General features: G+C 36.2%; 1 protein-coding gene across 2 annotated transcripts; it reads right to left on the minus strand.

Annotated features, from left to right (window-relative positions):
- Positions 1 to 621: 621 nt before the first annotated feature.
- On the minus strand, positions 622 to 12,318 carry slc43a3b (solute carrier family 43 member 3b). 2 transcript variants are annotated; one of them, XM_083561501.1, is made up of 14 exons: positions 12,109 to 12,318; positions 10,367 to 10,550; positions 10,048 to 10,285; positions 9,834 to 9,963; positions 8,091 to 8,137; positions 7,189 to 7,265; positions 6,501 to 6,593; positions 6,240 to 6,379; positions 3,797 to 3,942; positions 3,489 to 3,632; positions 3,276 to 3,383; positions 2,827 to 3,013; positions 1,684 to 1,807; positions 622 to 1,477 (listed from the first exon to the last, which is right to left on the minus strand). In XM_083561501.1, the coding sequence occupies exons 3-14, from the start codon at positions 10,223 to 10,225 to the stop codon at positions 1,358 to 1,360; spliced, it is 1,494 nt and encodes a 497-aa protein (XP_083417627.1). In that variant the 5' UTR covers positions 10,226 to 10,285; positions 10,367 to 10,550; positions 12,109 to 12,318; the 3' UTR covers positions 622 to 1,357. The 2 variants fall into 2 exon arrangements, with proteins under 2 accessions (XP_083417627.1, XP_083417626.1); XM_083561500.1 differs by having other exon boundaries at positions 10,048 to 10,234; positions 12,109 to 12,317.
- Positions 12,319 to 12,567: the final 249 nt, after the last annotated feature.

Genomic DNA, 12,567 nt, shown 5'->3' on the forward strand with positions numbered 1-12,567 from the left:
ATGCAGTGGCAGGCTATTCCCAAAATACCGCTATGCTCCTAAAGGAAGCGCAACATATTTCACCTGTTACACCGTGTGTAACGTGTCTTTTGTTAAAGCATGTGTAAAGTACATTAATGTAGACACCTGCGGCTTATGTTAAAAATAAAAATATTTGTAAAATTCAGTGGGTGCGGCTTATATATGGGAACGCTTTATAGTCCGGAAATTGCGGTAGTCTACATCTGTGGTGCACATCTGTAGCCAGCAAATGATACACCAGTGGTAGATGAAAAAGCCATGCAATATCAAGAAATAGGTTGATGGGCTGAAAACGGCACGCAATGAGAACAAATGATCATGTCAACAAATAGATTAAAAGTAATGAGTCTGGTTGGAAAGTAAAAAGTACAGATATTTGTGTAAAAAATGTAATGAGTAAAAGTAAAAAAAGTAGTGAAGTAAAATACTGATACCAGAAAAATCTTCTTAAATACAGCAATGAATTTTGTACTTCATTACCTTCCACCTCTGAATCTAGGGATATCAATAGTTACATTTGCATGCTATTTAAAGAGGAGCAGTGTTTCTCAAGAGGAAGATACCCCGGTGCTGCTTCGACTTTATTCTCAAAATCTTAGATTTAACATTGCACTTAAATGCTGTCGTACAAAGTACACAGTTTTAATTGAATGGTTATTACACATCTGTACCACCACATCCTTGTAATAACTTGAATTCCTGCATTTATATTTATTTTTTTAAATGATTTTGTATACAAATGTAAAGCACAGCACAAGGGCAATTAGCAGAGTAAATATTTGTCCTGCAGAGGGCGGTATAATTACAATCACGCATCCGTCCATATTCAGTTTACTGCAGTTCGTCATACAATGAATTTCATTGAAAAACTTACATAATTGTGTAAGCTGCTGTTGTTCATAGACTACTTTTCCTCTACTTTGCACTCTATGTGTTGTAAAGACACAAAGGCTAAACTGCGATGGACTTAACTTGTCAGTGGTCCCTTTTAAGTCCTAGAATGAAACTGCCTTAGAAATATGCTTGTATGAATAATGAGGTATTGTATGTTTAAGTAATTATTGCAATACTGCAAAGTATATATACAAATGGAGATCCATCTATATTAAAAAAAAGCAAAACAAAACAAACAAAACATGTGACCACCAAAAAAAAAAAAAAAAAAAAAAAAAAGAGACACAAAACCCTTGAGAATAGCGGTTGCTGCTTCATTACATTAGCACAATGTTGTGTTCTAATCAGTACTCCCTAGAAAAACACTACATTAGCATAGCATTTATTTGGCCTGAACAAAATACTGGTGTTTAATCTTATTCCCTTTATGAATATGTCCTTCTTAAGTGGTAGTAGTTTTATCAGCTGTAGCCCATCCAGCTGCTTGACGCCGGCAGTGCAGGTAAACATAGACAGGATGGATAAAGGCCAGGCAACTCAGGATGGTCAGAGCAACATTCACCTGCAGAACCAAAAGACGCATCAGTATGCATTTAAATAATATATTTCCATGCACACAACCATGAAAGACAACAAAAAATTAAGCTGTGTAGCTCGATTAAAAACTCATGTTAGTTCAAATCAATATGAAAATTATATTTTGGTTTGTATTTCATTTGTTCCGAGATGGTTGTAGATGGCCAGGAACTATGTGAATGTGTGACTCACTGCAAATGGATCTCCATTAAGAGGTCCGTTGATAAGAGAGAAGCACGGATACTGTAGGAGTGACACCACCGCTGAGAGAGCCATTATTGTTCCATACAGTTTTCCAAAGTGTGCAGGAGGGAACCTACACAAATACAGTGGGTTACAAATTAGCTTTATTCAAAAGACTCACTGCACAGACACACAAACTTTTAGATCCTAAACCTTCCTAATGGTTGTTTGTCAAGGTTCTATGAGACCTACAGGATCTCACACTACTTCTATTTTCTTCTTTTTCTATACATGGACAAAATAATGGGACACCTGACTTTTAAGGATTGTTTTTTTTTTTTCTTGTTCTTCTCCAAACTGTTAACACAAAGTTGGAGGTATATAATTTTTTTTCCTTTACTTGAACTAGAAAACCCAAACCTATTTTAGCCAGCTCCATGAAGATATGGGTTACATGGGTTGAAGTGGAAAGTCTTGAGAAGAGTGGAGGTTATGAGTAAATAGGGACAATGTGCAATAGGATGTTCAAAAACACAAATCTTATAAAGGTGTCCACAAACTTTTGTCAATATAGTGTATATTCCTTAATGTTTGCTTCGTCCTGACTATGTACCTAGAATAATCATTTGTTATTTTTTAGTAAAGGTAAAATTGCCATTGTTATTTCCAAGGAGCTTTAGTTTTACATCACATACATTTATTCTAAGCTTGTGCAAAATCATGTGCACTACATCTCCAATACCTTTATACCACTGCATAATTTGGAGAGGTTCATAGCTGAACACAGCATTTATATGTAAATACAATAAAGGAAATCAATGTAATGGAAGACAGGCAAAAGGAGTTTTATATTGAAATCTGAGAATTCAGCACAAATTTATTCCACCCTTTATATTCTGCGAGTTCCTAAACCCCAAAGTAGTTAAAAAGCAAAACTACAGGGATACCTTGATATTTATCACCTATTTTCAGAAATTATTGTTGGTATTATAGGGGGTGTTTACCTGTTTTTGTCAGTGTTCTAGAGTTAACAAAATGTCCAATTCTACCTAATCTGCCTTTTAATATACTTTAAAAATTTTTATCTGGATTTCTAAATTAAATTAAGAAAAGGCAAGGCAAAAGATTTATATTGCATATGTATCAACTTACGCAATGCTGATAAAAGCTGCATTCCCTCCATAAAGGAAGGATCTATTAAGAACCTGTAGTATAAAGGTGAGGTACTGCAGGGGTAGTAGAGGAATAGCAGCACAAAGGGAAAAGAGCACACACTGTATCGCTGTCACACACAGAGATAATATAGCTGCCTTTAGATCTGCCTCACTTTCACTCTGACCTGCAACACAGAAGCATAGAAAGGGGTGCCATTTTACTACTAGGAAGTATGAAAAATTGGATGAGTGTTAGAGCACTGGTGTCTATTACATATAATGTGTGTGACTTATTTCGTATTCTCGTATTTTAATTTTATAGCAAACACCATCATCAGCCACACCAGCAGTGTTTTACAAATAATATTGATGATATTCTGATTAATGAAGCCTATTTTTAAAAAGGTCATAACAATAATGATTGTATTATAAGCGGTCCATCCAGACCTTTTCCCCTGGGTTTTCCCTTATTCCGGTCCATAATGAGCCCATTCCAAGGAGCACACAGTATCCCACATAGCTGAGTGAAGGCAAATGCATTAGTGTACGTGCTCACTAGGAGGAAAAATAAAAGGGGAAGGCAACATACACATCTGATTAGAATACATATTGGCATGTACTGCAGCGAGAAAGCATTTGTGCGTTTGTGTTTGAGTGTACCAAGGCTGTGGTCACCAGCTGTTAGGTGATTGAGCATTGGATTAAGAGTCCCAATGAACAGGTAGTGTCTAAGCTGCATGATTGACAACCACAGGAGATGCCATAAGAACAACCAAGAGAAGATGCAACTTTTGAAGGTTCGCTCTGTAAATAAACAATTATTCCATTGTCAGTGCTGTATATGAATGTAACTGGCCCTCAGTAGTAAATAGATATCTTAAGTTTGTACTATAGGCAGAATTCAACAGATAACTTAAATTATTTAAGTCTAACTGGAGTCAGAGCTGGTAATGGAATAGTCTCTTCACCTGTTGTGTCCAGTTGGTTGGTATTAGAAGAATTGTTTTCTTTAAACGGACTTGTCTCCGTGGCCTCATAATTCTGGGTGTTTCTCTTACCGTTTACATTATTTGACTCATTAATCTCATATGTCTGAGCATCCCCACATTTCAGCCTGCAAAAGAAAATGAAAGTGTAATCTATTAAAAATATATTTGGGCATTTCTTTCTCTGGACCCTTTGTGAATATAATGCAAAATAATACAAATTCAATCATAGTTTAAGGATCCATTTTGCAGCATAGTCAGTGGGACATTTAAAGTGACCAATAGTTTGTTTTTTGCACAGCTAAAACCTTTATTGGTTGATTTTTTTTGGTCAATTGTTCAGTTTCTACTTCAGACTGGGAGTGAACCTGGAATCTTGTTAGACCATGGTTAGACCAAAAAAAAAAGGTAAGGTAAGACCTGATGCTTGCGCAAAATGAAAAATGTCACATATATTAACACAGCAATACTTGCCATTGCATCACAGGTGACACTTGCAAACCATTATGGCCACTTGCCTAATATTGTGTTGGTTGACCTTTTCCTGTCCAAACAGTACCAGCATTAACTTCAGCAATTTGAGCTACAGTAGCTTGTCTGTTTGATCAGACCACACGGGCCAACCTTTGATCCTCACGTGCATCAATGTGCCTTGGCCGCCTATGACACTTTTGCCAGTTCACCACTGAATTTCATGAGTCTTACAGACATCAGTATCTAAAATGTGAGTAAACCACCTCAAATTTTAGCATCCATTGTAGTATATCTTTAAGGGACAATACTATAGACATGAAACTTGAATAGATTTGAGAGTTGTCAGCTTGTATAGCAGTATATATTTACTGTCCTTTAAAAAGAACAACATACAGCCATTATTGGCAAAATAGTTGGCAAAAAAAGTGAGTACACCCTAAATGATAACGGCTGTACGTCACATAACCATCCAAAGCCACATGTCCTATTCATCATGTTTATGTTTTTGGCTGCTTTTTCAGGACTATACACATTGTGTATTGTGTATTAGAGCAGTAAAGATGTGGTGCTTTGAGTGCAATTATCTACTCATTCCACTGGATGTTCAACATGGCACCTCATGACAAAGAACACTCAGAATTTAAGAATTAGAACGGTTGCTCTTTACAAAGATGGCTCGGATATAAGATCAGTAACACCCTGTAAGATTTTCAGTACAGTGGCCAGGATCATACAGAGGTTTTTCAAGACTGTTAATACTCGGAACAGACCTCGCAAGGGTGGAACAAAGAAGTTGAGTCTTTGTGCTGTATATCAGGTGCAGAAGCTGTCTTAAAAAAAAAAGAAAGACGCACGAGTGCTGCAGCATTGCTTTAAAGGTTGCAGAAGCGAAAGGTCCGCTTGTCAGTGCTCAGACCATACGCCGCACGCTGCAACAAGTGGGTTTGCAGGCCATGGTCCCAGAAGGCAGCCTCTTCTGAAGCTTGCTCACAAGAAAACCTGCAAACAGTTTGCTGAAGACAAACTGTCCAAGAGCATGATCTACCGGAAACATGTCTTGTGGTCTGATGAAACCAAGATGAACTTGTTTGGCTCAGATGGTGTCCAGCATGTATAGTGACGCTCTGGTGAGCATCATAATCTAGGACTGCATGAGTGCTGCTGGTACTGGGGAGCTGCAGTTCATTGAGGGAAACATGGATACCAACATGTACTGTGACATTTTGAAGCAGAACATAATGCCATTCCTTTAGAAACTGGGCGAAACGGCAGTTTTTCCAAGATAATAACGACCCCAAAGTCACCACCAAAATGACAACTGCCTTGCTGAGGAAGCTGAAGCCGAGTGGCCAAAAATGTCTCCAGACCTGAAGCCTTTTGAGCACATGTGGGGCATCCTCCAGCAGAAGATGGAGAAGCATCATGTGTCTAACATCTAGTAGCTCACTGTCATTATAAAGGAGTGGAAGAGGATCCCAGCAACAACCAGCTCTGGTGAATTCCATGCCCAAGGAGGATGAAGGCAGTGCTAGATAACAATGGTGCTCACACAAAATAGACATTTTGGACAGTTTTGACCTTCATTTAGGGTGTACTTAATTTTGTTGCCAGCTATTTTGATTTCAAATTGCTGTATGTTTATTTTAAAGGACAGTAAATCTGTACTGCTATACAAGCTGCAAATTGAAAAATATATCCAAGTTTTAATTATATAGTATTGTCCCTTGAGAAGATATTAAAATGGTTGCTGAAATGTGAAGGGTAAACTTACTTTTCAGAGATACTGTAAGTGCATGTTTGACTTCAGTTCACAGATTATTCAGTTAAACACTGCTGTAATCAAATAATTTGATGGGGCTGTTTTCAAGGACAGACCTAGAACAGCTCTACATATGTTCCGTTTCAGTTCACAGTCCAGTAAAATAGTCTTTAGAAAAAGCCAATAAATTACCCATAGGTGTAGTTTTTAGGGAGAGGGTAGGGAATGTGTCTGCGAGGCATCAGCAGGAATGTGCGAATCAGATGAACGATACTGCAACAGGACAAGGAAATGAGCGAGGTTCGGAGAGACAATCCATTTTGATACAGCAGCTAAGGAAAACAAAGCTAAAATCACCACCAACACAAACCAACCTAGCCATTTTAAATTATGCCTTTTTATTAGCTATATTAATTTTACTATTAAAGTCTCCCAGGGATTTTTTTTTTTTACCTTGACAACTAGGAAGACAGCAGAGGAAGAGTCAAAGGCCCCATTATACAGAGTGATGATAGTGGACCGGCGCGCTCCAAAGAGATTTCCCACCTGGAGATTGAGTGTAATTGGTGTGTATGCATCACTTTCACACTATAAATTTCTTGTAAGAACTGAGGTTATATTAGATTAGTTTGGTAGGCTGTTTATGATTGATGAACAAATTTTCAGGACCAGCAGCTAAGAATAAGGGCCTGCAGTAAACTAGATTTTAGTGCATACATGCAAGTGTCATACAATCAGTCTTATTTCTTTTCAATTGTCATAATTTTGTAGCATAACGCTGAAAAAGTCCTAAGTCTCTTCTGTGGTCTAAATCATTCATTACATAGGCAGAGATCTTGAGGCAAATCATTTAGATTGGGAAATCATTGTTCGAAGCCAGCTGGTGATAGAATCCAGAGCTAGCAAAAGACAAAAACTAGCATTAGTGTTAAATCTGCTTACAAGTGCGGATACAAATAAAGACATTTTTAAGAACCGAAATAAAAAAGTTGAAATGAGAGCCTTACATTTGTATGCTAGCATTTTGGAAGAAATTGGGTATTGGTAAAAGGAAGTGTATAAACCTCGAAATATCCTGGGCACAGAGAAAACGATAATTTGATGATCTACCTTTTATTATTATTTGATTATTTTCTCATACCTGCATGTTAGTGACTAAGAAAAGGATCCCTCCAACAGCAATGAAAGAGAGAGCAGGGTAGAGGAGAATTGATAAAGCTGTATGAATGAGAGAGAGAGAGAGAGAGAGAGAGAGAGAGAGAGAGAGAGAGAGAGAGAGAGAGAGAATCATTTTTGATTAACCATTATATGCAAAATGCTCATAGGTCCCAAAACACATCAGTGATTCCTTAAATCTAAATATACACCAAATATACAGTGCCTGGCCAGAAAAAGTTGATTTAGCCAAACAGTCTGAACCTTAACCCTATTGAGAGACTTTGGGATATGCTAGAGAAGGCTTTACATAGTAGTCAGACTCTCAATACATGATCTTTGTGAGAAATTAATGCAACTCTGAATAGAAATAATTAATGTGACATTGCATAGGTTTATTGAAGTGATGCCACAGTGAATGAGTATCAATCAAAGCAATAGATAGTACAATAAAATTAGATTGTGGTTGTTTTAGCCAAGCAGTGTATGATATACAAGTGTATAAACTTGCATCTATTTGCAATTGTAGGAATAAATAAAAAGCTTTTAGTTTTGTGAAAAGCACATATGGTAAATGTTTGTACCAATGTGCCAAAAATGTAAGTAGTCAGTTCAGTTGGACCTGAATAGGTGTGTTGTATGGTGTTGTATGGATTAGAGCTAGGCTTATAGGAGCAGCTGGTTCAGATCCAGCTCTACCCCATTGACCTTTGGTTCTGCAGCAAGGCCCATACCAGACTACATTTATTCTGTTTGAATTAATTCATTTCGAAACCATTCAGTATTTAAATAAAGATTATTCTTCGAAACCATTAATAAAAAAATCTAGCAATAAGCATATGTTAAAAATATATTTTTTTATATACAATTTAAATTGCAGTGGCTCACCAGCATTTGAGAAGGCTATCAGTAAAGTTCCAGTGGTGTAGATAGATCTAAAGGGAAAAAAAATAAGATTTCATACACACAGTATAGAAAGCTGGTATAAAAAAGAGGTTTCAACTACTATATATTCAGTTTACTTTTTTTTGGTTTAATTAAAATGTTATCACTTCTTTTTCCTGTCTTTCTCGTAAAACTTCTAATTTCCCCTCCTTGAGTACCCCACCTTTTCCATTTCCTCTTGGCCTCTTAGGAAAAACAAACTATTGTTAGAGCTTTGAGTGCATCTCCTCTGAGCTACGTGAGGACAAGGGCATAGCTGATCTATGTTACTCAGCTCACATTAGTCTAAACACACATTTCACTGCAGTGCGCCCTTGAACCCTGGCCACGCCAAACACCATTCATACTGTAAATGCTATTGAGTTACTGGATCATAATACACTCAAAAACAATACATTCTCTATTTCACACAGCTAGAAGGATACTGTTTCAATCTTTGCAGGGTTTTTCACTCCTGCTGGTGACTCTCAGTCTCCAGGGAAACATGATGCACCACGCAAATTCTCTCTCTCTTGCACATAACTTTCCCTCTCGCACCCATAATAAGAGTTCAAGCAATTTCTGAAGCTTTCCTCCTTTTTCATAATTTATTACATTTCTGATTTCTTGCTGAAGTTTGGCACCATGCAATGCAATGATACAGTATCTACCCAGTGGCAATTTCAAAAAGGCTATGTTATATGTTAAACCGAAAAAATGAAATTACTATTCATTTAATAATTAAATGTACCTTTCCAGTTTGTGTGTGCATTTGATCACAATACAAACTGACCAACATACAAAGTATCCTGTTAGGGAGCAAAGTTCATGTTGCACATTTTTAAAAAGGCCCCACAGTTGGCATTAACATTCATCTTGGTTGATAGAATCAAAAGTGGAGGTCCTGAAATATAGAGTGGTATCGTCTTTGAGCACGTAACTAATCTTTGCATTTGTATGAGCTTATTAATTATGATTAGATGAGCGTATGTGTAAGCTTGTATTATTCTGATCACCTGATGGGTTAATAGTATTTCTATGGGTATTGCTAAAAATGCTGGATATTTTGCACACACACACACACACACACACACACACACGTTTAACAAACTGTTACCAAATCTACCTCTGCTGGACTTTGTACATGCATGTCTTCCATGTGTATATTTCACACTGTATACTTTATATATGCACATACTTTTTGTCATGCATTTGTGCTATTGTAAATTTTGTACATTTTCAATTTGTGCCTTTCATCTCTTTCCCTTTATAATGTGTGTCTCTTGTGTGCATTCAGACACAAACATTTCATTGTATAGTGTAACAATGTTTCCTGTACAAACTCAAATCTTTGAATTTAATATTCTTGGATTTGGTTTTAAAAATGCATTATCCTAATGATGTAATATGGTCACAATTGGTCAAGGAAGGCATTTATGAGAAACGAAAATTGACCAGATGTGAATGGGGCACAGGATGATTGATGAATTGAGCGATGATGGAGTCTGCACATGGTTTGAACTCCTAGGGACTGAAAATACTTAGCATGAATTATGACCCATTCCTTCCTATTCTATGTCATCAATTAGGTTCCATCATTCCTTAATTTCTTCTAGGTCTATCAAACCTATTGATTTTTTTCCCCCAAACAATTCTCAATGTGTTTTATCCAAAAATAAAATAAAAAAAAAATCAAGTTGGACTTACATCCCTAGGAGTCTGGTCACTGTGGTGCCAAAATGGTCGAACAGAAACCCATTGGGCAGAGTTAAGAAATTATTCATGAAGGAGGCAATGGTGAAGATAAGTGAGAGCTGTTCATCCTGCTTACTGCAATCTAAAACAGACACAACTATCACTTGATTGTTCACACTTCACTTCAATGTATTTCTATGGCAGTGAGCGAGTGTGTGCATTGTACCTTCAGTAACGGTGCCATTGACTGTGCTGTTTACACACAGGTAGCTGAAATAGCCATCGCTTTTGAGCACAAACACCAGTGAGGCCCATCCAAACAGAATACCAGCAAAGCATAAACATTCCAAAAGGCCTGAGATCAATGTTAGCCAGTAACGCACTTTTAGTCCAGTGCCTGCCATCCTGAAACCCTTTCAATCACATAAGAGTCTTCTTTTTTTCTTTTACCTTGCTGTGTACTCCTGCACAAAGGATTTAAAACACAATCATGCAAGTAAAAACTAGAACAACCTTTAAACAAACAAAAAAGGAAATCTCTGTACCTTGCTTATCTTACAGTCTGCACCAAAGAACGTGTTTCCTGTAGAGTGTCTATGTTGTTGTGATCTAGCCTCTCCTCCTCTTTTTTTATATGGCCTTCTCTCACTCCCTCTTTTACTATTGGGCTCCAGATCCTCCTCTTCCTCTTATTTGCAGCTATATATCTTTTTTTCCTCCACATTGGGTCTAAAAAATAGCAAAGTATGTTTTTTTTTTTTTTTTTTTAAGGGTAATTGTTTATTACATTCTACACATGTAGATCTGCACAAGTGGAGAGGAATATGACAAACATTTCTCTGGCCCATTAGGCATGTGTAAAGTCTGACCTATAAATGGAGTGTCCCCTGTTTAAACACAGAACTGTACAGAGTGAACAAGCATGCTATAAACTCCAGCTGTCTTACAATGATTTTAGCCACATATAAATGAGAGTATGTGTAATCTGCAACTACAAAGGCTTCATTTTGCCTTCTTAGATCCCTCATCTTTAGGCTTTCTGTTTCTGATAAAACTCAACTGTACAGACAATCAGATACAAGGACATTTACAGGTCTCATGTTACATACTGTATTTTTATGCTGCACTTTCTGAAACAAGGCAGTAACAGTAACAATTTAAATAAAACAATTTTTTTCTAATATCTTCTAGGCTTAGAACTCAAACATCTGCCTAACTTTCAGTAATTTACTTATCCACAATTTCTTCCTTTATAGAGAAAGAAATAATCACTGTACACGCTTTTGTAATATTGTGTCTTAACATTTTCTAATTTATTAGGATTTTACAACCATATACATCTCTGTAACTGTAAATTAAGCATTTCACAAACCATAAAAAAAAAATAAATAAATAAATCTAAGTTTAGTACCAAATTTTCTCTATTAATGAAAACCTGCTCGAACCAAATGGCTGATTTGCTAATGGCTGATTTGCTATCGCAAGGTCACAGCACCAAACACCCTTTAAACACAATCTGTACATTCAAACATGACAAATGGCAAGTTCAATAATTCAACAGGATGTAAGCAGAGATATGGAATGGAAAGTGCAGATATTTTTTAAATTAGCTCATTGAAAGTTACATGCTGCACAAGTCACATGGAAGTTCTATATTAGTCTTTTTGGATGTTTCTTTAAACCATATGACTGACACTTTTAATATGTAGAGCAGAATATAATGTAGATATTTAAAGTAAAAAAAAAAATTGTTTTTAAATGTTTATGTAGAAAAAATTATAATATCAATATCAGCAAAAAAAAGTAGCATTGAAGAGTTAGGTTTTACAGAAAAATCGCAACTGCTTAATAAGTATAAAAGAGAAGTTAGTTCAAGTTATATTTATATATTTTTACATTCCAGAAATATCACCAAAGTCTTTTCTCTCCTTATAAAAATAATTACCATTGCAAAAAAACTATACAAAAATATAAAAATTTACACTTCTTTGATACATGGTAAAATGACTCTTTGCTGAAAACAATCAAACAAAATAATTTTGTTTTTAACAATAAGATTATGTAAGCAAACAATACAAGTCCCTATAAATTAGTCACTACAGACAAGACAACACACTGGAATAAGCACATTAATACAAAGCTGAGACTTTAATTACAGCTAGCACTTGAGCTTTTGTTAAAGAAAACATTCTGCCAATGATATTTCCATAATTAAATTTATACATTTATATTTATACTAATAAATTGATCTATCTATATATTTAGGAAAGTTTATAGTTAAGCTTACTGTTGTCAAGTATAGATGCAGGCAGATGCAACTGCAGGTTAAAGTAAAATTGTAAGAAAACCAGGCAAACAAATCCAAAACTTCAGACAAAAGAATTGATAAAAAAGGGATCAAGTAATGTAAAAACAGACTTAACTAATCTTGGTAATAGCCACTGTAATGAAATAAACTGAGCATATACCTACACTAAGCATGAACAAAGTCCTTTCAAACCTAGGCAATGATTGTGTGTGTAATTACGTCCTGGTGTGTTCAATTGGAACCTGTGTTCTGGAGAAAAAAAGGTGTGTGTGTGTGTGTGTGTGTGTGTGTGAGTGATTCTGGAGAGTGTAGTCTGTGGCATCCATGTTTGTAGGCTACAGTGTTTGATGAGATTGGTTCCTGTGGCATGACAGAGCTCCCCCATAAGGTGCAATGTGGTAGGTCTTTAGGTTATGTCAGTAATTTATATAAAGTTGC

Source organism: Silurus aristotelis (assembly GCF_946808225.1).
Source record: "Silurus aristotelis genome assembly, chromosome: 14".
Taxonomy (NCBI): domain Eukaryota; kingdom Metazoa; phylum Chordata; class Actinopteri; order Siluriformes; family Siluridae; genus Silurus; species Silurus aristotelis.

What these genes read in the sequence shown, in the direction of transcription:
- slc43a3b (XM_083561501.1), bottom strand. Translation starts at nt 10,225, where the DNA reads ATGGCAGGCACTGGACTAAAAGTGCGTTACTGGCTAACATTGATCTCA. An exon ending in CTGTCTTCCTAGTTGTCAAG is followed by an intron (nt 6,380 to 6,500) that starts GTAAAAAAAAAA and finishes TGTTTTCCTTAG; the next exon opens with CTGCTGTATCAAAATGGATT. An exon ending in AGCTGGTGACCACAGCCTTG is followed by an intron (nt 3,384 to 3,488) that starts GTACACTCAAAC and finishes TTTTCCTCCTAG; the next exon opens with TGAGCACGTACACTAATGCA.